The sequence below is a fragment of the Ambystoma mexicanum genome, chromosome 1p (assembly GCF_040938575.1).
Source record: "Ambystoma mexicanum isolate Mex_15411 chromosome 1p, UKY_AmexF1_1, whole genome shotgun sequence".
In the NCBI taxonomy this organism is placed as follows: domain Eukaryota; kingdom Metazoa; phylum Chordata; class Amphibia; order Caudata; family Ambystomatidae; genus Ambystoma; species Ambystoma mexicanum.
Genome location: NC_090921.1, coordinates 1,296,513,960 through 1,296,536,931, shown reverse-complemented (window position 1 = coordinate 1,296,536,931; position 22,972 = coordinate 1,296,513,960). Strand labels below are relative to the sequence as shown.

The 22,972-nt window shown below is 44.9% G+C and overlaps 1 protein-coding gene across 7 annotated transcripts in view; it reads left to right on the top strand.

Annotated features, from left to right (window-relative positions):
* Positions 1-22,972, top strand: part of PPFIA3 (PTPRF interacting protein alpha 3) — an 841,741-nt gene that overhangs the window by 403,077 nt on the left and 415,692 nt on the right. For 5 of the 7 annotated variants that reach the window (XM_069605740.1, XM_069605716.1, XM_069605748.1 and 2 more), the window contains one exon: positions 11,340-11,402. The exons of the other annotated variants lie outside the window; for them this stretch is intronic. In XM_069605740.1, the coding sequence (XP_069461841.1) occupies positions 11,340-11,402 (63 nt within the window). The remainder of the gene's footprint in view (positions 1-11,339; positions 11,403-22,972) is intronic. 7 annotated transcript variants of the gene reach the window in all.

Sequence of the window (22,972 nt, the reverse complement as noted above, 5' to 3'; positions counted from 1 at the left end):
AAGCAGACAAAGGGCCTCATCACAGCTTTGGCGGTACCCTCGTGGTAGTGCCACCGGGATACTGCCAACACAAAATACAATTACCGCTACTCAGTCTGGCAGAATTTGCGCCGGATCTCGAATAGTGGTAAGGCTGTAATTCCCCATTTCTATAGGGATGTTCGGCACTATTACTGCCGGCGCCAAACATGCCAAAAACAGTCCGAAAGCTGGAGGTAAAACTCCATACTTTCCGCCCAACTCATGATTGGGCCATCCCTTAAATGCAGCAGTAATAGCGGTACTGCCGCATTTAAGGGCTACCGGCCAACTCGTAATAAGGCCAAGACCTTTTAAGCAAGGGTGCCATCAAGAGATTCCATGCTCTCAAAGAAACCAGGGAGTGTAGTCCAGGTATCTCCTTGTGAGGAAGGACAAAATGGAAATTGACACTGGATCTGATATTTCAGCAAGAACCTGACATAGCAAACATTAATGATGGTTACCCTGAAGTGCATCATATCTCTTCTGCAGAACGTGACCTTCACATCCCTATTTATGCAAAACACAGGTGATTTCTGAAATTCCATATGGAACATACACTATGAAATCAAGATACTACCTTTTGGGCTAACGTCAGCTCCCACCGCAGGGGACAACATTCAAATGTACCCTTACCCGGATGATTGGATCATCCCTGCCTGGACCGCGTCTCAGAAATCTATGCATAAATCAATGTATCCTTTGGGATCTTGCAGATTCTCAAACTTTGAGAAACTACTACTCACGCCATCCACAGCTCTAATGCTCCTGGGTGCAGAGTTCCATTCAAACCACTCCTTGGTGTGACCATCATGAGAGATGGATGCCGTACATGGCATGGTGCGATTGAATGTCAAAGAACATGTCGCGTTGAGGTAGTGCAAGTCCCTCCTGGGGATCCTCCCCTCTTACATCCCATTGATGCTTCACTACAGATTGCACATGAGGGTGAGTTAAGAATTCCACAGTGCAATGTGGCAGAAGGTCTCCAGTTCATGGAATGGCAGCATCCACCTAGTTGGCGTATTCAAGCCTTGCCTTTGCTGTTGGAAGGATGTTCTGGTCAGAGGAGCACCATTCCAAGCCAAATCACAATGACAGTGGTGTCTAACACATCTTGCAGGCATGGGGCATACACTTGCAGTGCCTTTAAGCTACAGGCCATTGGAACCAATGAGAATAATAATAGCAAATTCTCCTTTTAAAATTGAGTGTGATCAGGTTGTGGATATTCTGCTCTTCCATATACAGCCCCCAGAACCGGGTTTTCAAGATCCTAAGCAATGCAACAACTGTGTTTTATATCTGCAAGCATGGGGCATATGTTCACTGCACTATGACTGGAGGCCCAAAACGTTCTGAGATAGTTAACAAAGAAACCATGTTTGTTTATTTATTTGATAATTCGCACCAAACCCTTAGGTAGGTGGGCGCAGCATATACAAGAATATTCAAAGCTTAGTTACAGCATAAAAGATGAGTACAGAATATAATGCAATTATAGTGAATACATTGCATACAGTAGTAGTGCAAAAAGCAGAATAGTAATAGTTACAATTGTAAGCTTATTTACAGCATGAACGATGAGTACAAATTAGAATTTAATTACAATGCATACAGTGCAAATAGTAGTAGTGCATAATGCAGGTATGGTAGTAGAGGTACGGTGCACGAAAGAAGTTGGGGGGTGTAATGCACGTGGAGTCGCGCAAAGGTATTTGAGGCTAAGTTATCACATGGCAGGTGAATGTAAGTGTCCCCAGAAACGCACCCCCCTTAGTGAGAGGCAATAATGGACACACCCCAGAAGGGGAATGAGGCCAGGACCAAGTGCGGGTGAGATCAAAAGAGCTTTATATATTTCAATATAGGGCATGCAAAGGACTCTGCAAACTCCGAGAGCGCTCTGTCCGACAATAGCAAAGACAGTCGGTTATATTACAAATGCACGTCATGCATGAGGTAAGCTATAGGGGCCACAGAGTCTTAGGGATTGGGTGGTGATGGCTAGGTGGTATACAATGTATACAGCTGCTCCTCCAGGATTGGCGGACGTTGGTGCTGCGCCACGTGGGGTGGGAGGTCAGCTGGGCTCATCGGGGTGTAGCGCCGGGCCAGACATGCCTTGTAACAAGAATTGATAACTAAACTAACATTTGCCCTTTTGGCCACACATCTCCACCCATTTGTCACACTTCATGTGTCCTGCTGATTTGCAACTCTTGTAAGCGCTGACCTTAGATCAATACATGGCCCGGAACATTGATATACGATTTGGAGTGTCTCAATACATCAGATTGGGGGATACCTCAGGGTCAAACAGTCAGGTCTCATGGGCGTAGTCGAGGGCAGGGGTGGGGTTGCTTCACTAACCATCCTTGGCAATTTCGGTGAGGGATGATATTACGATCTGTTGGTACACGTGTGGGCGCCCCCCTTTCTAGGGTCATTAACTCGGGGTTGATGGAGGTACTACTGTCCCGTGGGGGGTATGTGACTGGTGCCTGAAAGGCGGTGGGATTTAGGACCAGGTAGCTCGTAAATCATAGAGTCAGGCTGTGGCGGCCTCTGACACGAGGGACGGTGGCGGATGCTTGAAACGGGTCCAGCAGGATCGGGAGGGAAGGCAGGGCTGTGCTGTTTGAACAGGGTCTATCTCGAAAGGGCCTGGGCAGGAGGAGGGGGGAAATGGCCTTGCGGCTCCGTCCGTGGCATCTTGCACGTGGCGATTTACTGTCGTATGGGTGAGGGGCGACAACACATGGGGTTCCTACATGGCATACTAGCTGGGGATCATACTTTTTTTACATAGCATTTCACATCTATAGTTGACATACGAACATGAGGTAGTGTCGGGCAGGCGTGTTTAAATATAGTTGACATACGAACATGAGGTAGTGTCGGGCAGGCGTGTGTAAAGAGTGTATAAAGAGAGCAACACAGGTTATTGTTCACTGTTATCAGCTGTCCAGTCTTTGTGCATCCCTTCATTATATACAATATCAGTTGCGCATTTTTCTCTTTACCCATTTTCCTTTATATTAGCAGCGATAGTTAGACAACAAGGCACATATTACATAAATGGTTTCTACATGTTGCAAGGGTTTTGGGGTGGGTATGGGTGCGAGGCTCCACGCAGTCTACAGTTGGGGGGGCTTAGTGCTGGGGTCAGGGCCTGCAGGGTTTGGGCTGGTCTCAGTTACATCCTAATGTTCCCGTGCATGGCTGGGGCACTGCTGTACTGTGGAAGTTTAACAGCTACAGTGTTTTATTTTGTTGTTTGCTCGCGTCTGGTGACTCGTGAGAACGAGTCCTCAGCAGGTCTGCCATGCAGTGCGAGGTTGGGGGGGGGGGGGTGGGCCTCTGTGAGCGCGGTCAAGTGGGGGGTCACTCTGCAGCGTTCAGTGTCTCTGCCTTGGGTTAGATCTGCACATTTCTAGCAAGATGGGGATGGCTTACTATAAGATGGCGTCTATGCCCTGCCATATAACGTGGTGGTGCAGCCCCATGTGTCGGCCTGCAGCCGCCCCGCTGCCTGGGCCCAGGGGGCCGGGGGGCTGCCGACGAGTCACGGGTCTTGACCGGGTGGGACAGGTAGTTGGAGGGGGGTCCTATTGACCTACCCTTACCTACACAGGTAAGTATGGAGCAAAAGCAATTATAGAACATACAGTAGTGGAGTAGTACAGGTAGAATGCAGCGAATAGAGTCAGGAACGTAGTACACATGGAGTCACATGGAGGATCCTAGGGTCATATGTGCCAGAGAAAGTAGGCTAGCAATTATTAGATGACCTGGATGCGGGGCAGTGTCTAGATGTCCTTGGAGCGAAGCCAATTCAGTAAGTTGCGTCTAAATCTGACGTATGGTTGTTCCACTCAGGGTGGTGGGGAGTGCGTTCCAGGAGAGAGCTGCTTTGACAGGGAAGCTGCCTCCGCCAGCTTTAGCAAGTCTATATCTAGGAATTTCAAGGCAGAGGTGGTTAGATGATCTGGTTTAGTGAGAGGAGATGCTTCTGGTTAGTCTAGCAGAGAGATAGGGAGGTGCAGTGTTGTTCAGGCATTTGAAGGCAAGTGATACTGTGTTGAGGAGTATCCTATCACTAATTCTTAGCCAGTGCTGGTCTCTTCTGAAGTTGGATATGTGCTCTCTACGGGGTATGTTCAGGGCTGCTCTCAGGACGTTATTTTGTAGTATTTGTATTTTGTTTAGTATTTTCTTTGTTAGCGCCTACGTATAGGGCATTACAATAGTCTAATTTAGACATTATTAATGCATTGGCAAGCGTAATGCAGCTGGCTTCAGATATGAAGGGTCTACAGGCCCTAATCAGTTTACAGGTATAAGATGTAGATGAGGCCATGGAACTAACTTGTTTTTTAGTGATAGTGTAGAGTCAAGGTAAAAACCTCAGTTACGACTTTAATATCATTGCCATCGATATTAAATGCTGCGTAATTGGGGCAAAGTTTCTTTAGATTATAGTCAGAGCCCAGAGTCCGAATCTCAGTTTTATCGTCATTCAGGCAGAGGCCATGTGAGGCCATCTATGCCTGAATGAGGAGGTATATCCTGTTTACCAAAGCTGTGTCTTCAACAAAGTTGCCCGATAAGGGTATGAGGTTCTGAGTGTCATCAGCATAATTAGTGTATGTGACGACCAGCCTGTCAAGTTTATCAAAGAGTGGCTTGGTAAAGATGGTATACATTGTCGGTGAGACGCAAGAACCTTGTGGGACACCACAGGTAATTTGGATTGGGTCTGCTGAGGCTGAAGGGGAGAACACACTCATCATACGGTTAGCTAGGAAGGATTGTATCTAGGCTATGGCATCACTCGAGAAATGTGCCGCTGGCCCTAGGTGTTCGCATAACACTGCACGATTTTGGATGCTGGTGCACCATTGTTTATCTTTTAGGATATTATCTGTGGGTGGAATAGGATTTTCCATTTGGAGAAAAGCTCCTTAGTGTTGGAGTTAGCCTTAGTAATTCTTTCATTGAATGTTTTCCTGTTAGTGAGGATTATTTCTTTCTTATACATGTTTGCGATATTGGTTAGTAAAGTTTTGTTCTCAACCGTGGGGGGAGTGTCGCCAAATGGCTTGGAGTTTCCTCTTTTGAAGCCGTAATTCTTTTAGTTGTGGTGTGAACCAGGTGTTGAGGTGTGACTTTTGTTTGCTTTTACGTAGTTTGACTTGTGCAATCGAGTCGAGGGCCTTAGTCGTAGTATTATTGAAGGTCTCTACTAGTTCGTTGGGGTCAGAATTATTGGTAATAGAAGAGAGGGTAGGTACAAGGAGAGGAAGTCATTTTTTAGTGGTAATATCTTTTTTACTTCTGGTTGGTAATGGTGGTGCTATATCGAGGTTTTTTTATTTTTGGGGCTCTATAGAGGACGAAAAACCAATGAAGTAGTGATTAGTCCAGTGTTGAGGGGATATTTTGGTAATGGTGGTAGAGCAGTACAGGTCGGCTACCCACTCTAATATCCGCCCTTTCATGTGAGTGGGGGCGAGGACTTTTTGGGTCAGGCTATGTTCTGTCAGGATGGTTTCAATAGAATGGGCTTGTTTATCCTCAGGGTCATTGAAGCCCAAATTAAAGTCTCCTAGCAATAGGAGCTGTCAGGTGTTTTGATGTTATTAGAGATTGGACCAGGGGGTCTGTATAGTAAAAGGATGGTTAGAGTACAGTTATTGGAGATAGGGAGTTTAGCTACAAGCAATTCGCAAGATTTGATTTCAGGGGGTGTGGTTATTCTTAGTGCTAGTTTAGTTTTAGCTATGATAGTAAGGCCGCCACCTTTGGAGTTAGGCCTGTCAACCCTAAGTATGTAATAGTTGTCAGGTATAGCTAGCATAACGGCTGGACCTGCCGCTTTGTGTAGCCAGGATTCGGTTACAGCCAATATGTCTAAGTCGTCGCTAGAGAGAATGGCTGCAATACCGGTAGTATGCGCCATAAGGGATCTAGTGTTGATGAGGGCTCCTGAGATGGTCGTTTTATTCCGCCCTTGGCAAAGGAGGGGGTTTTAGTTTAGGGTGGTTGGTTCTGGTGTGGTTGCAAGGAGAGTGAGCAGAAATGTGAGTGTGCGTTTTTTGCAGGGGTCGAGAAGTTGGTCTGGTGAGGATAAGTTTGGTGGCGAGGGTGGTAGGTCTGATATGGGAGTGTGAAGCGCTGATACTGTTAGTTTTAGGTTCGTAGATCCGTGGCAATCTAGCTCAGAGTCTCAGGTTTCTCTCCTGCAATGTGCAAGGTAGGAGGGTGTTGAGGGCCATTGTTGTAAGGGCACAGAGGAGTGTCAGTCGTGTGTTAGACAGTTGACTCTTAATGGTGTGCATCGTTCTGTGAGGCTAAGCTGTTGTAATATCGGAGGAGGATGGAGGGGCCAGGGGCAAGTGCTAAGCAGAGGTGGTACGGACTTAAGGGAAAGGTTAGTTATAACTTAGTTATAGCTCAGTAGGTGTAACTCGGGTAAGGCTTAGCGGTTTTGAGTAGTTTTGCACATGCGTCCTTACATTTTGTTACCATTTTTTGCTAATCTGTCTTTTCTGGTTTGTGTGTTTTTTATAAGGGCGGAATGTTGATTAAAATGAAGAGAAATTAAACATGGGAACTCATTTAAAACTGTGTTTTTGAAGTTTGAAACACAAGTTATTAAATAGAACAAGTAATTGGCTTGATCTTCAGCTTCGGCCGAATGCTTAGTCAAGCCGAGCCAGCCACCTAAATCCTAGACCGGCTAAAATGCACACATGTATCTCCTAATCTAAAATTCATAGAACCTCCAGCACATTGACTACTGTCACCGAGGGCGTTCCAACCACAAAGTGCATTGAGGCCATACAAATGGGGAAAGAGCGCTATATAAATAACCAAATACAATACAACACAATAACAAGTACTATTCATTATTTGGCCGAATACTAATTATACTATTCGGCCAATGCACCATGGAGGTGCTCCAACAGGGAACTCTAAGCGAAAGCTTTAAAACCGAGGGAGTACCCGGAGACACCAAAGTCAGGGCAGCAACACAGTCTACACCAGAGCCATGCACGCTCATGAGGTGACCACTGAAGTGGAAGCATGAGTACATCAAGACAAAGCATTATGTATATCTCAGTTTCTCACACATGCCAGTTGGCTTTATTCTTCAATAGACATGAGCATTAGCTGTGTGTGTACTTGATTTCAATAGAAGTAGCAGTGCAGGAAGCCCCAGTGCTAACATAACATAAGTAGGACATAAGAAGTGCGGGCCAGGGCCCGCAAAGATCACAGCACTACAACTCTTAACATCTGTAAAGCCATCTTCCTTCATTGCTTGGTGGTAACAGCTCACACGTCAGGGATGGACCAAGCTGAGCGGATTTGCACTTCCGGTAAATTCACAAATTATTTTTGCTCAATCAACAATATCTCCCAGAGTGTCGGCAATGTGACCAACACACTGAGCAGTGAATCTGACATTGTGCCACGAATGGGAACTGAATATGTATCAGATTCTGGGGACAGCCCCATCTCAGACCATTTTCCATGTCTCTGAACTGAAAATGCCTTGCCTTTGCAATAATTTGCCCACAGCATGGTTGGGTGAGAAGTGAGTTTGATTGGCTCGTCACGGAAACGAGCCTATGCTTTTCCTCTGATTCTCCTAAAATCAAGACTGAGGATGAAGATTAACGGGTGCCCTGCACTGATATCCTCGAGGTGAGCACAGCAGTTTTGGTTTTCAGACATCCATCACCATGATCAATAGTCTCTGAACAGTACTCGCCACTTTGGCTGAAAGTAAATTGGCCCAATGTTTTTTTTTTTCCTTCTTTTTTTTTAACTACAAATAGGTACATGGTGGGGGGTGGGCAGGTTTATTGGGGAGACGGGCGTAGATGCTGGAGGCCTCACTGCGCATCTTGCAGTAAGGAAGCTGGTTCAAAAAATGTAGCCATTTTACTTGGAGCAAAAAGATTTGCTGTTCTAACATAGCTCCCTCTGAACATGAAAGAATGGCTTCTGAATTCACAGAATTCTTGCATTAAGACCCTTTAGGAGTTCAGAAATGTCCTGCATGCAGCAAGAACCATCTCTACAGTTCTGACCTATGATTGAAAATTGAACCGATAATTTTGTGTTTGGTGCAGTAAAAAAGCATATACCTGTTCAAGATATTCCTGCACTGGCTGCTGCCTTACTTGCTGTAGTTGCTTGTTAATCTATTCAAAGCATGTGGCTTTCTGAAGAATCCAAATTTACAGTGCCGGTTTCTTGCACAGCTGTACACGAATCCTGCCTGCCTTCTGCAGAGGGACTCAGAAGCTCTTTGTGGGTACAGCTCACTCGATGCTCTTAATAATCTGAAAATTACTCTGCCCCACCACAATAGCTACAGACCGAGAAAGTGACTCAAAAGGAGGTGGATGGGCTACACATACTTCTGGAGTTTTATTTTATCAGCTGTGTTAAATCTATATCTAGGATGCCCAGCATGCAGATGAGGACTATTTTCAGATCAAATCGATGAAAGTTACCAGTGCTGTATGTAGTACCATAGTTACATAACATGTTTCGATTGAAGAATATGCCTCCTCTACAAACTCAGTCGAATGTGTTTTTGTCAAGGGTTCTGTATCGAAGGCCTCCATTTTTTGTTTTTATGTACATCAGTTACCATCAGGACCAAATGTGGTGTTTCTGCTTACAAAGGGCATTTATTTTCAGACTTCAAACGTGAACTAAGTTTTTCTGTTCAGTTTCATTTTTCTTAAACTGAGAATTAGGATGTTTGCCTGGTTACTACTGATTTGGATATATTTCTGAACATGTCCTCTGACAGGGTTCTGCAGCTGTTAGTTGGATGGTTTAAGGATAGTTAATACCTACTCCTGTCCAGCCGGACATTCTGCCTGTGCTCACAAATGCTCCAGAAATGCTCCCTGTGGTTGCCTTGGTAGCTTCCCCATAAAGGCCCTGGACAACGAGACAATAGGTCATGAGAAGATAACCCCTTTGAACCCTCTAAGCAGGTTGTTGAAAGGGGTTATAGGAAAGGATTTAGAGGTGTTGGGCCTTCAAACGAACGGTGTGGTTTGGACCTCTTTGGAAAATTCATCCAAACGGCTCATCTACCATTTTTTATGGAGAAGTCGGCCTTTGATCACATCTGTGGAATAAAGTCTTCTTTGGAGCCGACAGTTTCCAGTCTGTTTTGTGCAAGTTAACCCAATCTCCATAATCAAATTGCATTCTGTTGAAAAGTAGACTTTACTATGGGATACTGCTGGAAAGAAATTCAGAACTTGTTAATGACAAATGAATTTAGACACCTTCTTATGCCTGATGTGGTGAGCAAGTGTTCTTTTCTGCTTTCTTTGGTTAAGGCGGCTACTTTCCAATAGTTTTCCACACATAAAGACCTGACTTGAACTGTGGCAAGGTCATTGCCACAGACTGTTGTGACAAGACGACCTACATACATTAAGACTTTGAATTTTAAGTCCGGTCTGAGAAAATGTCATGGACCTCCCACATGATCGGAACTCCTTGCTTGCCCCCAAAAATGATGGAGCTGTTCAGTCCACCGGTTGATACAGGGACTCTTCTAGAGGCAGAGCAGGCACGGATCCTCAAGGAGGGGGTTTGGATTGGTTAGTCCCACCAGTCTAGAAGTTGAAGCAACAGCAAAGGCCTTCTTGATCGGGACAGAAGAGCAGGGCTTCAACGGGACAGCACAGGAGTTGATGCTGGTTAGCTGCAGGGGTCTTATTCGGGTTGTTGGGGGGGCTGCTCTTCTTCTGAGAACTCTTGACTCCAACGGTGAACTCATGAAAAGTTGCTGTAAGCCTCCTTTTATTCAAGTTCCATGCTGGGAGAAAGTCCAAGCCCACCAATGGTAAGGGTCTGTGTCATTAAAACAATCCAGGGCTATCCAGTTATGGATAGCCACTGTCCACCACATCTGCCCAGCAACAGACATGTGGATTGGGACTGGACCGTCCCAAACCCCTTCTATGGCGCACAAACACACGGAATGGCTGGAAAAGGGCTTAAAAAATTATTAGTATCCCAATGGCTGCCACATTGGTGCATTGAGCTAGTAATGCTGTAAAATGATGTCCCCCCCTGGTGAAGCCAAAACTAAATTCAGCTGCCACCTTCTTATTCCATCATGCAGTTTTAGGGCTGTGCTATACCACTGAGACCAAAATGGAGTTCTTAAAAAGCACCCCTTAATAGTCATCCTTTGAGCTACCAGGACAGCACATCAAAAATGTGTTGCAGTGGCAAGGGGACTTAAGCAGAAGTCCCTATAACGACAAGGAAAACTTAATTTAAAAAATCAATCCAGGAAAAGGTTTAGGGGCCCCAGAAAGTATCAGGAGAACCACTAAAAGTGGGATTCTGCTCTAACCATTATCTATCCCAAAAATAAAGAAGCATAGTTTCACTTGCACTTCTGTCTTGGCCTGCTTGATGATTGATCGGTGTCACCTTCGTCGCAAACCCTACACCTGTTTCCATCCTTGTAAGGTTGTGTTAACAAAAGGTTGCTTCATAACCAGGAAGCTTTTCTTTCAGTTTCTCAACAAAAGCCACAACAAGATTTAGCAGAGAAATCTTAACATAACCAGGATGTGGCTAGCACTTGTGTGTTATTAAGACATGACTAGACCCTTCCAAGGATCCGAAACATTTTGTTGCTCATTGAGTTGTTTTACCTGGGCATATGGTGCCTGATGCCAATATTGCCAGGTGTACTGTCTTGTGCTTCTAAGGCCTGCTTTGGATGTTATTTTGGCTCTGATTCCAGCAAGACTTGGGTTCCATTCCACTAGGTCCAAGGCGGCATCTGTTTCTTACATAGTCTAGGAGTACACAAATCACCACAAAGGTAATGCTTAATTAGATCTGTGCCATTGAACAGGATGAGTAATGAAAGTTGTCACTGTTATATTTATTCTCCTTTTCTTGCTTTTACATTTACCGTTGCCTCGGTCTATATGGCTGAAAGACATCCCTTTGCTCTTCTTTCCATAATAGTGAACTTTCCTCTCTCCCCGGCTCCATCTCTAGTTAACTGATGCAAGATACCATCTCAGCCTTTACAATCAGAAGCCTTTTCTCTGTGCCCCTAACACTTGTATATCCCTCTGCATGTTTGTCAGAAGATTAACAAACCTTTGCTTTTCTGCCTAACAAACTGTGTCTATGTAATACCCTGCCTGTGTGCTTTGGGGTAGAACGGTCTTGTCTTTTGGGGTTCTTCTCACATGCTCCTTTCTCTTTCCTTCCTGTCTTCTGCTTTTGGTGCTAAGAACACTCTTTCCGAAGAAATAGCTAGCATGAAAAAGCTGCAGGATGAGCTGATCGTTAACAAGGTTAGTAGTCGCATGCATCAGTGCCTGGTCTGGATTTGGGATATTTCATCACTTTGTCAGTTGCAATTGTCTATGTGGCCAAAAAGGGGCCAAAAGCCTTTCCACAAGTAAAATTGTAGATATTGTTATTCTTGGATTACTATTGCTTGTGGTCCCATACAGGGGGACCCATGCTGAGCAAACCTATGCTGCTGAGCGGTCCAAGACAGTGGTTGCTGCTGTATAGGCAGGGGACTGTAACGGTATGGAGTGAATGTTGTTTAATCTGTCCCTTTTGATACCCTACAAAAACACATGGAATGGTTCCTGAGGTGCTTCTTGGTCGGCAACATATTTAACCTATATATTTCACACTGTTTGGAAGCTTGCGTTGGTGTGCCTTTTTATTCTAACTTAACAGCACAGCTACCAGAAGCTATCTTCAGATGGTGGCCATGTTTGTTGCCATTGAGAACATATAGTCCTGGATTTCTATGCAATGCACTCTGCAGATGGACTCTGTTCGGTAGATTTTCTTTCTTGAGTGAAATTCTCCCCACGTTTTGAGTCCCCCAGCATGTTTGCTGGACTATTGGATTTTTGGACTGATTCTCCTGTTCGAGTGGGAACCTTTTCCCCCACTTACTCATTCTTTTACTCTAAGCTTGAGAGCCCTTTTTACCTCTTCTGGGTACTCTTTAAGGGAGTTATGCTTTCTTCCATGTTTTCTGGTATCTACATTTTATTATTGCAGCACACAGCAATTGCTGTGCAGTGTTGCTGGAAGCTTTGAGCTTTCCCTTTCATTTTGCCTGTGTTAACACATGTTACCATGGCAGGGGGGCGCCCTTTTATCCCTCCTTTATTTTATTTTGTGAGATCAGCACACCTCACCTTATGTGGAGTGCTGATGGGAAACATTGTCTCCTTTTCCTCACTGTTCAGTAACGTTTAGTTACTGTTACAAGTTCTTCTGACAGGCTGATGGCAGTGTACCTTTTTGCATGACTTTTTGGAGACTTTTGATGAAGGCTACCTTCGCAGCTGCGGTAAGGGACACAGGGGTCACCATTTGCCTAAAATGGTGGCTGTACTTTTCTAAGCCCTGTTCATGATGACTTGTTCTTACTTGAGCCGTCTTCTACCTGCCTGGGTTGGGGAGGTCCTGATGGGTCTTTTGTTTTTGGCGGGTTTCCCTTTGTAAGCCAACCCCCAAATTTGAATGAATCCATGCCTGGTGATTGGTGGACTCAGATAGTTTTCCTGCGAGGGTCCTGGAGCAGAAACTCAAGAGTCGACGACTGGAAGTGGGGGCGGAGTTTGATGGTGAGTTTGCTGCAGTCTCTGTCTGTCTACCATCTCTACAGTTGAGAGGAGGAGTTTTGATATAAACCCCTGTTTGGCACGGAGTGTAGCAGAGTTTGCTGCTGAGTTTGCTGCAATCTCTGGAAGCAGTGTCGGTCTACCGTCTCTACTGGTGAGAGGAGGAGCTTTGATAAAAAACCCTGTTTGGCACCGAGCGCAGAGTTTGCTGCAGTCTCTTGCAGTCTGGAGCAGGAGGAGCAACAACCAAGCGGCAGCCATTCGGCAGCCATTCTGCAGTGGGTGAGAATTGCACGTTCCAACTTTGAAACTTTGGGGAGGGGGGTGGCTCTGTCCATTGTATAACAAACAAGGCTGAGGTACAAACCCACAACCTCCATCTGGTTTTGGTAGCACAGACAGCGCTTTAGCACCTCCTTTTTCTCTCCAAAACCTGTTATTTCTGTTCCGATTTCCAAACTATGGAGCAAAAAGATGCTAATCACCGAAAAAAAAAGGGCGATTGGCTCTGGAGGTTCATAAGGAGCAGGAGGGACGGACTGGTACAATTATGGCTAGCACTCACATGATTGTGAGCAACAACATAAACCGTGAACTGGACTCGGAAGCCGCTAGTATGGCTTGTAACGAGACTGTCAGAGAAGGAATCAATAACCGAAAGTGTGCTAGATGCATGTGGTCCTGATAAACAGTCACTCCCCCCAACCACCTCTACTCGGAAGTAGTGGCAAACACCCTCACCCAATGGACAATGTTGCAAAGTCTTTTCCATGTCACATTCGCCAAACATCCTACGCCAAACATGGCCAAAGTGGTGCAAAGTGAACATGTAAACCCACCTCTAGAGGCTACAGAGGCGAAGTGTGAGAACATGAATGTCCCCCCAGAGGCTGCCACTAACGTGGGAAAGGACAGGGAAGGATTGGTGAGCCACACTACTGTGAGCTGTAACAACATAAGCGTGTTGGATCACTCCTTTGAACAGTTGTGTAACCACATGGATGGTATCTTGGAGCTCAGCCACCATGCAGGCCAGAAAAGAGATTGGGGGGTCTATCACAGAAGCAGTGACTGAAGGCCTTGCCTTGACTTATGAACTGAGTCCCCTCCATAGTTCAGTCCTCGGCCAAACTCATACTGCGAGGTCCCGCCCAATGTTGAAACCTCTACCAAGCGACAACTATTTCACGCTGAAGGCAGGACTCCAACATCATGCCGCAGATTGAATTACTTGGACCGGCTTCAATCTCAGCTCTTCACCTCGTTCTAGAATCCCTACCAAGTCTCTACAACAACATCAAAGAGGTGGTCCAAGAGAATGCCGAGAAACTAAACACACTGGATGTTATTAAGGAGGTGCACCAGGAGAACACACAGAAGCTAAACACATTGAATAACATCAAAGATGTGCTCCAAGAAAATACTGAGAAGTTAAACACACTGGACAGTATTAAAGCTGTAACCCAAGGCAACGCCCAGAAGCTAAATGAACTGGAACAGGGTGTCACACAGCTACTAATAATTAGGTCAAAATCTCACAACCTGTGCAAGTCTGTGGTGCCCGATGAGAGGAGCACCGAAGGAGTCGACATACTAAATACAGTTAATCCAACACCACAATATGCATCCGTACTGGTTGTTGGTTCGAGATTCACTGGGGAACATTCACAATCTATTAAATTCAGTGAAACACCTGATAGCTCTTCACTATTGGCAGATTTATGTGCCCAGGAGATTGAACCCACCATGGTCTCTCGTAGTGGCATAAATTAAGGGATGGAGCAAACTAACAGTGATGCACAGGAAGCAAGTCCAGAGTTAACAGACAAAAATGAAATAGGAGACAATAGCGCCAGACTAAAAAAATGAAAAATCTTCCTATTCCAAACAAAAACAGAGGTAACAACTCAAAAGTTCTTCAGAGCTCTGTCAGCATGGGCAAAGTGGGGTGGGGGCATCAAACTGACGATGAATCTGAACAGATATGCCAACACATATGTCAGAAAAGCGTGGGGAAAATAAATCCACCAAAAACAAGAAGCAATTGAAAATAACTATTTTTCTCAAATCCCTAACGACAGGGTTATACCCCCTCCAACTACTATAACAAAACCTACAACCGTGAATGTGGGAGAGCAGAGTGGCTCTCAACTGCTACAGTCGCGGGGACATCTGCGCTGGCTAAACCGGATGAAAATGATCAGACCCAAAATCTATCAGTGGGAAACAACGAAAATGAAAACCTAAAAGAAACCACATCACAAACGACTTGTGATTCCTTCCAAGGGACAATAATGGGCTTGTTTGTTGGTTTGTTTATTTATTTGATAATGCGCGCCAAGCCCTTGGGCTGCTGGGCGCAGACAGTACAAGTAGATTCGAAGCTTAGTTACAGTGCCTGAAACAGGCTACTACAAACAGAGGTAACTTACAACAAATGATACAAATGATACAGTACTAGCATATGTATATCATGATTAACTAGATAAGGGTGAGGTTACATATCGTTGTTGTGCAGCCATTTGAGAGCGTTCCTTCTAAATCTAGTGTAGGGTAATGGGCGTCTGAGGTCAGGTGGGAGTATGTTCCAAGATTGTGCAGCTCTAACAGGGAAGCTAGAGCCTCCCGCCGTGGTTAGTTTGAATCTAGGGACTTCGAGTAAGAAGGTGTTGGCAGATCTCGTTGGTCGGTTTGAGGGTCTCCAGTTGATTTTTTTCAGCTAGGTAAGGGGGTGCTTGATTGTTTAGGCATTTCGATGTGAGAGAAATAGTTTTGTGGAGGATTCTGTCCTGTATCTTTAACCAATGGGCCTCAGTCCCGTATTTGGAGATATGTTCTCTGCGTGGGATATTCAAAGCTGCTCTTAGGGCGTTATTTTGTAGTCTCTGGAGTTTGTCAATGACCGACTTGTTAGCTCCTGAGTATAGGGCGTTACAATAGTCCAGTCCAGACATGACAAGGGCATTGGCCAGGGTGAGGCAGCTGTCACTGGACAGGAATGGTCTGGCAGCAGGGATGAGTTTACAGGTGTAAGTGGTTGCAGAGGCGAGGGAGTTCACTTACTTTTTGAGGGTGAGAGCTGAGTCGAGGTAAAAACCTAGAGTTTTTACCTCTCGCATAACCTTAATAGTATTATTGTCAATGTTAAATGAGGCATAGTCCGGGGTGAGTTTAGTTAGGTTATGGTCTTATCCGAGGAGCAGGATTTCAGTTTTGTCGTCTTTCAGGCAGAGGCCATGGGTGGTCATCCATGCCTGAATGAGGATGTATATTTTATTCACCAAGGCCAGGTCCGCTTCATAGTTGCCCAAAAGGGGTATGAGGATCTGAGTGTCATCTGCATAATTTGTGTAGGTGACACCCAGTCTGTCCAACTTGTCGAACAATGGCTTGGTGAAAATGCTGTACATAGTGGGTGAGACACAGGAGCCCTGTGGGACTCCACATGTGATTTGGATGGGATCAGCACAGGTAGAAGTGGAAAAGACTCTCATGGTCCGGTTGGCTAGAAAGGATTGGACCCAGGCTATAGCTTCCCCTGTGAAATTGGCAGCGAGTTTGAGGTGGTTGCATAAGATTGCATCATCCACCAAGTCAAAAGCTGCTGACAAGTCCAGGTGTAGTAGCAGCGCTGTTTTCCCACTATCCTTGAATTCCTCAATTTTAGTTTTAAGATCTATCAAGGCTGTTTCAGTGCCATGGAGAGGGCGGAAGCCCGATTGGCGCAAGCCTAGTAGATGGTTAGCTTCTAAGTAATCTTGAATTTGGAGATAGGCTACTCTATCGATGATTTTTAGTAGGAAGGGTACGTGGTGATAGGCCTATAATTAGTTGGGATGGATGGATCAAGGGTTTGTTTTTTAAGTAGGGGGAGGACCCAGGATTCTTTTAGGTTAGCCGACACAGTGTTGTCAATACATCAGGAAATATGTGGACAACGCCACATGAATAGGGGCCAAATGATAAAGTGGTTGCAAGCAAACCCTGCACAGCATGCGCTGCGTTCAGATGATATCCAAAGTGTAGCATTCGCAAAAAAGGCGCAGAGAACTTAATGTGCTACTTCACGACCAACCTAATAGCACAAACCGTGTGGAACAATCGGGAATCCCTGACATTTATGGGATATGACTTGGTGGAGCTACAAAACCAAGAAGCGGCTGAGTCGTTTCTGCTTCCTCCACCAAGCGTTCCACCTATGGACAAGAATTCCTCAGGGAACAAAGAAGCTCATGGGAACACCAGCGGCGGCATAGAGGACTGGTCATGGTTGGAGGCAGCAATAGAGATGTTTTAAGAAATCCAGATCCAACCAGACCAGCCATTAGGGGACATTTGTTGAGAGTGGCCTCATGGCATGTATGTGGGTTCTAGAGGCTAACTAGATTGAGTGAGGAGAGCTTAACAGGTGTGCTCATGTTGCAAGGAACTATGTCTCAAGAGACATTTGTATTGGAGGGGTACCACACCTATTGCAAGAAAGCGACAAGAGGCACTAAAGGTCAACCGAAAGGGGGGGCTTGTTATTGCTGTGGATTTAAATTACACCCTTAGCCATTCCGAGGTAGAGGCAAAGTCCCCGGACTTGATGGCCATCAATATATACCTACAATGTAGAAAGGAAAATGTACTTTTTGTAAATGTCTATTGGAATAATGCAACTACAACATTAGCAGATTTACACACTGGATACATTGTTCTCGACATGGTTGGGGAAATCCCATAACCAACTTGTTGTTTTGGCAGGAGATTTAAATGCGTCGACATGCAGGGCTTGAGAGGGCGATCTTACTGTGACATGGCTGGCTCAAGTAGTAAGCTCTCTGGTTTGTGCTGGCATCAGTTCCTCACTGGCTAGGATATATGGTTTTGCACTCCAAAGGAGGCACTGGCCTCAAATGGGTTTTTCACATGGTTCACAGGCCTGTATTGACCACTTCTACGTCTCCTTGTGTTTGGCCAGCCTGTGTGAACCCCGGGTTAAAGGTGATTCCCTTGGGAGTGATCATGCGCTGTTTATTCTTAATACGGGCCTCCAGTTGACCATCCAACAGACAGATTACTGTTTTGCTTTTATTACACCGAACAGGAGTGGCCTAACGGTGAAGTGGAATGCAAAGGCATGTAGGACCTGGGAACAAACGATGTTGCAGATGGGCCATTTGGGGGGCTTCCTTACTGCAGAAAACTACAACTTGACCCTGCAGTTATGCATAAAAAATCTTATTAACAGGGGCAAACTAATTGGGGGGTGGGGTTTGGGAGGGGAAAGCCCATCAGCACACATTTGACCCAAAGGTGAGAGAGGCAAAGATGGCCAAGAGGAAGGCACTGAAGGCTCTCCGGCTCAACTACAAGGGGGCGGCTGGTTACAACAAGGCAAGAAATAGGATCCTGTCTACCTTTAAAGGCACTCTGATTGCCATTAGAAGGGAATCCCATATTAGTACTAACCAAGAGATTATTAGAACCATCATTGATGGAGATTCCTCTTAATTTTGGTCACTCTTGGGAGGCAAAATCAAGGGGCGGGGCCAGGGTATGGCATGTCCCATATCATCGCATGTATGGGTAAGCTACCTACAGGAAAAATATTCTCTACCCAAAGTTGAAATTACATCATATCTATACACCAATCCAAGAGGGCCCCTTATTGGTTAGATCTGGGGTGAAGAGAATTTCGCTTGGGCCTTTGGGAAATCCAAGGCATCGAGGGCACCAGCGCCTGACAACATTCCTCCAATACTGATAAAAATTAATGCGAGTGCTTGGTTTTGACCGCTGAAGGAATTATTCAATAATGTCTCTCTCACAGGTAGGGTCCCAGAGACATGGAGACAGTCTCTGATTATCCCTATTTACAAAAAAGGCGCCAAGGCTGATTGCTCTTTTGGATTCATCAAGTAAAATCTTTGCGACTTTGTTGCTGAAGGAATTAAGAGCAAAAACGGCTGCACTGCACTTGTTGTTCCCTACCAAGTAGGATTTCGCTCAGGCATGGGGACATCCCTCAATGCTTTCACCATGGCGCACCTACTGACAGCTGTAAAAAGAGGTGGGGTAGGAACTGTCTACATCGCCTCTACAGATATGTCGAACCCATTTGACACTGTAAGTAGAAGAAGGCTCTGGGCCAAACTCCTTGCACGGAAAATCCCTGTACAACTCGTCGAGCTTCTGGCATTGCTCCATACAAATACGACTTTGAGGTTAAGGCTGAATGTGGAGAGTACCCTGACAGAATCAATTTCCACCTTTGTAGTTTTGAGACAGGGGTGTGTGGTGGCGCCAACCTTATTCAACCTCTACATGGCGGACAGGAATAAAATCTGGGAGGCAGGTAGAACTAACCCTGTGAAACTGGGCACGGTAACACTTGATTGGATTGCCTTTGCAGACAATATAGTATTATTCAGTCTTACTCCTATGGGTCTGCAAAGAAAGCTAAGGCTTTTTTCGATAATGCGGTGGAAAACCAACTTAAAATCAATGGCCAGAATTCCAAAGTAACGATCTTCATGACTAATAAGAGCCCTAAAACCTTCAATTGGTGAGTTGGGGGAAATCACTTGATGATAGTCCAAAGCCTTGAGGTATTTGGGTTAATGAAAAGAAATTTGCCCCACTACTAATTAAATGAAGTGCATATACTTGCAGTTGTGCCGCTTTTTCCTGAGGCCGCTCCTCACATTCTACTTGCTCAAGGTGGAACCAACACTGTTATATGGCCTGGACATTTCCCTGATTGACCTTGGCCCCTATTTCAACTCCATGCAGGGTTTGTTCTGGAAAAGAACTCTTGGGTTGGCAAACTCGCTTCCAAATGCCATCATAAAACACAAGTTTGGCCTGTTCTCCCTAGCAGTGGGAGCTCTGTGGAGGAATATGGATGAGTTTGCCAAGCTCTTGAATCCGCAGCCAAACTCCTTGTCTCAGAGTTGGGGGGAAGAAATCAAACACTGGACTCAGGCTTTACTATTACCAGCTTTAAACAGCGGATTGTGAATATTCGGCAACTTACTGGTTCCTCTCTGGAAGAACCAACTAATACGTCCCTAACCAACAGAAAGCTCTTCAGGTATGATTGGGCGGAAACTATGGATACATTGGGCTTGTATACACTGTATGGTGAATACACACAATTCACCGCTAAAAGGGAAGACATTTTCAAATATATTTCCATCTTTCCATGCCCAACACTACGATACGTAGACCTATGTTTCCCCCTCAACCGACTACCAACACTGGAACCCATAAGTAAATGGGATCATACACAGGGAGATTCTAGTTGTAGATTCTGTGGGAATTGCTTAAAACATCTGGTGACGGTTTGTTCAGCCTTGGGTGAGGAAAGAACTTGCTTACTGGGCACTTCTGTATTGACAGAACTCCATTGGATACGATTAATGTTGGTCTCACAGCAAAGCTTGGTCATATCTCTGTCACTAGTTGAAAATTATTCGGAGGAAAATAGAAAGTTTTAATAATGCTCTGCTTTGATGTCTGACAAGTTCCTTTTCCTTTTCTTGTATTTAAATACATGTTTCTTGTTTTTTTTTTTTATTTTTATGTATGAACTTAATGTAAAGGCAATGTATATGTGAAAAGTTTTTACTTTGGTATTAACTATACCACCATAAAAAAATGATTGAAGATCCGACAAAGGATGTCTGCAGCCGTGCTTAGCAACCGCCAGAGCCGTCTGAGTAACTGCTGCCGTCCAGACCTCAACTTGTGTGTGACAGGGAAGCCCGAAGAGGATCACTTGCTCCCTTGGACTGGTGTGCCTAACCAGTCACAATACAAACTGCATTTTGTGCCCTCCCTGGAAGATCTGCAACCTCCACGGCCCGCAATTCACCAATACCCGAGGACCTGTGCCATTTTGCGGTGCAACATCAGCTGAAGCGCGGTTTAGTCCAGAACTTTGCAGGCATCCTCTGGGAACTCCAGAGACTGCATCCCGCACCTGGAAGCCAAGTTGCAGCCCGGGAACCTTCTGCTGGGCGTTCAACTACTCGAGAACCCCACCAGATCCATTGCAAGTTCCTTTTTTTCAGTCACTAAGACCAGGAAACCTTAACTGGAGTCTGCTTTTGCTTCTCCTTGGGGACCGTCCTGCTGCACAAGCTTCTTCACTTAAAAATTACTAATACTCACCTGGGGCCTGCTTTGTTGTTCCTGTGCTTCGGAGAATTGTAGTTGTGCTGTTATTTGCATTCCCTTCTAGGCCTCCATTGAGCTACATTGTGATGGACAACCCTTTGTGCTCTATACCAAAACAATCTCCTGCTACCTACCTGTAAACTTGAAGAATTCTTTATAGACTTTGCCCTGTTTGCTGCTTACCTGCTTTTCCTTCCTCTGCCCTTTGTCACTGGATCCCCAGTGCCCCCTTGACTCTGTGAGACTCACCTAGAATAAGGTTGGACTTCTTAAAATTGGTAAAGCAGGGGTTAACTAAAGTATACTTGTTGGTCTAAAGTTTACATTTTTACCACTTTTGTGTTACTTTAAAAGTGTTATCATCAAAACAAGCTTTATTCGGCAGAAATGTACCATAAAAGCAATAAAATACAAACATATACGAAGATAAAAGTCAATACAATGATTTAAAAAAATCTTAATATTCATCATCAGTCATGCTAAAATGAATTTTTTATAAAAAAGGTAAAATGCATTTAACAGCCCATGATAGGCCCATAAGTCTATACAACCACGCATGGTGGATTTACTTGATAATGGGAGCACCAATTTCATATCCTATAACTGCCTAATCAATTGCATTGCTTTGATAATATTTCAAATGTTCTTAAAAATAAACAGGGGTTTTAGATGTTTGGCTCTCAATGCTTTGTAGCCATTGCACAAAAGCAGAAAGTGAACTGGTGGTTCAGGCGTGAATCTACAGACCGGGCATGTAGGGTCATTGCCCCACAATTTTTAGAAAAGCTGACATTTAAGATATTAAATGGCAACTTTAAAAAAGAATGCTTGTGCTCTGCGGGGGGGGGGGAGGGTGCGGAGGATTCGGGGTGGAGCTGGAATCATGCCTCGTCCAGATATTTTTCAAGGCCTAATTCAGTTTTGCACGATAAATATTCTGGACCGTGCGGACAAAACTGCATGCATCAATCCATTTTCTCAAAGTATGTCCCACAGCTATCCTTTTTACACTCGCCAAGTGCGTTTTGTTGATGGTGACTGGGCTTGTCCACAAGGATTCATAACCCAGTTTGAACAGGATTGATTTTACATGGCGAAACCAAGGCAACACTTTCACCCCTTTCAAACCCATTACATGGAGGATTTATACATTGTTAAAAATGGTGTACACCAAATCCTCAACCAATAAAAGACTGGTCTAAAGCTGGCCCCTATTGCAATCAGGTGAAGGCCCAACACCATGTAGAGCGATGCATTCGGGCAGCTGGATGGAAGGACAAGCAATTTTTTCAGGAAAAGGTTTGCAATGGAGCCAATCTTCATAAGGTTAGCATTTGCCAACATTTCTGTGCAATAAAGATAGGCAGCACCTGGTTGATTCTTGTATAAAGTTAGTGCTTGTGATACCACCCCTCTCCCATGGCAATTGAATAACTTCAAGATGACTCCACATTGTTTACTGAGGCTAAAGCAAGCCTCATCAATTTGAGCTGATCAAAGGGCATTCTCAAAAAATGTCACACTGACGTAATCATAAACTTTTACCTGTTTGAAAACACAATTATGTATGCTAATGTGTGCCTTGGTGTTCCCAGTGTTAACTTCGAAGTTTTACATTTGTCTAACAAAAGTGTTTGAAAATCACCCGTAGTCCCATTCACGAGGTAGAAAGTAGCACTGCATTGTCTGCAAAAAATAATCCTGGGACCGATTCCTCATCCAATCTTGGCTGGTCCAAGCAGTTTGAATGAAGTGCTCCGATGACCGTGCCAATACTTATGGAAAAAAGGAGGGGGCGACAAAGACACAGCCTTGCGTCACCCCTTTATTTACCAAAAAAGATTCAGTAATACCCCTCCCCCAAGGTCCCAACGCACAGATGCCGTGTTCGAAGAATACAACTGCTGGACGATAACAAGCAGGTCATTTGGAACCCCCCCTTTTCAACAACACCTGCTCCAGGATTTTTCAGTGGACCCCGTCAAAAGCCGTTTTTAAGTGTATGAAGACGGCGTATAATCTTAACCGCCTCAAAGTGATGCACTTTTTAATGTGAAACACTGATCTATTGTATTCCTTCCTTTTCAGGGGGTCAATGATAA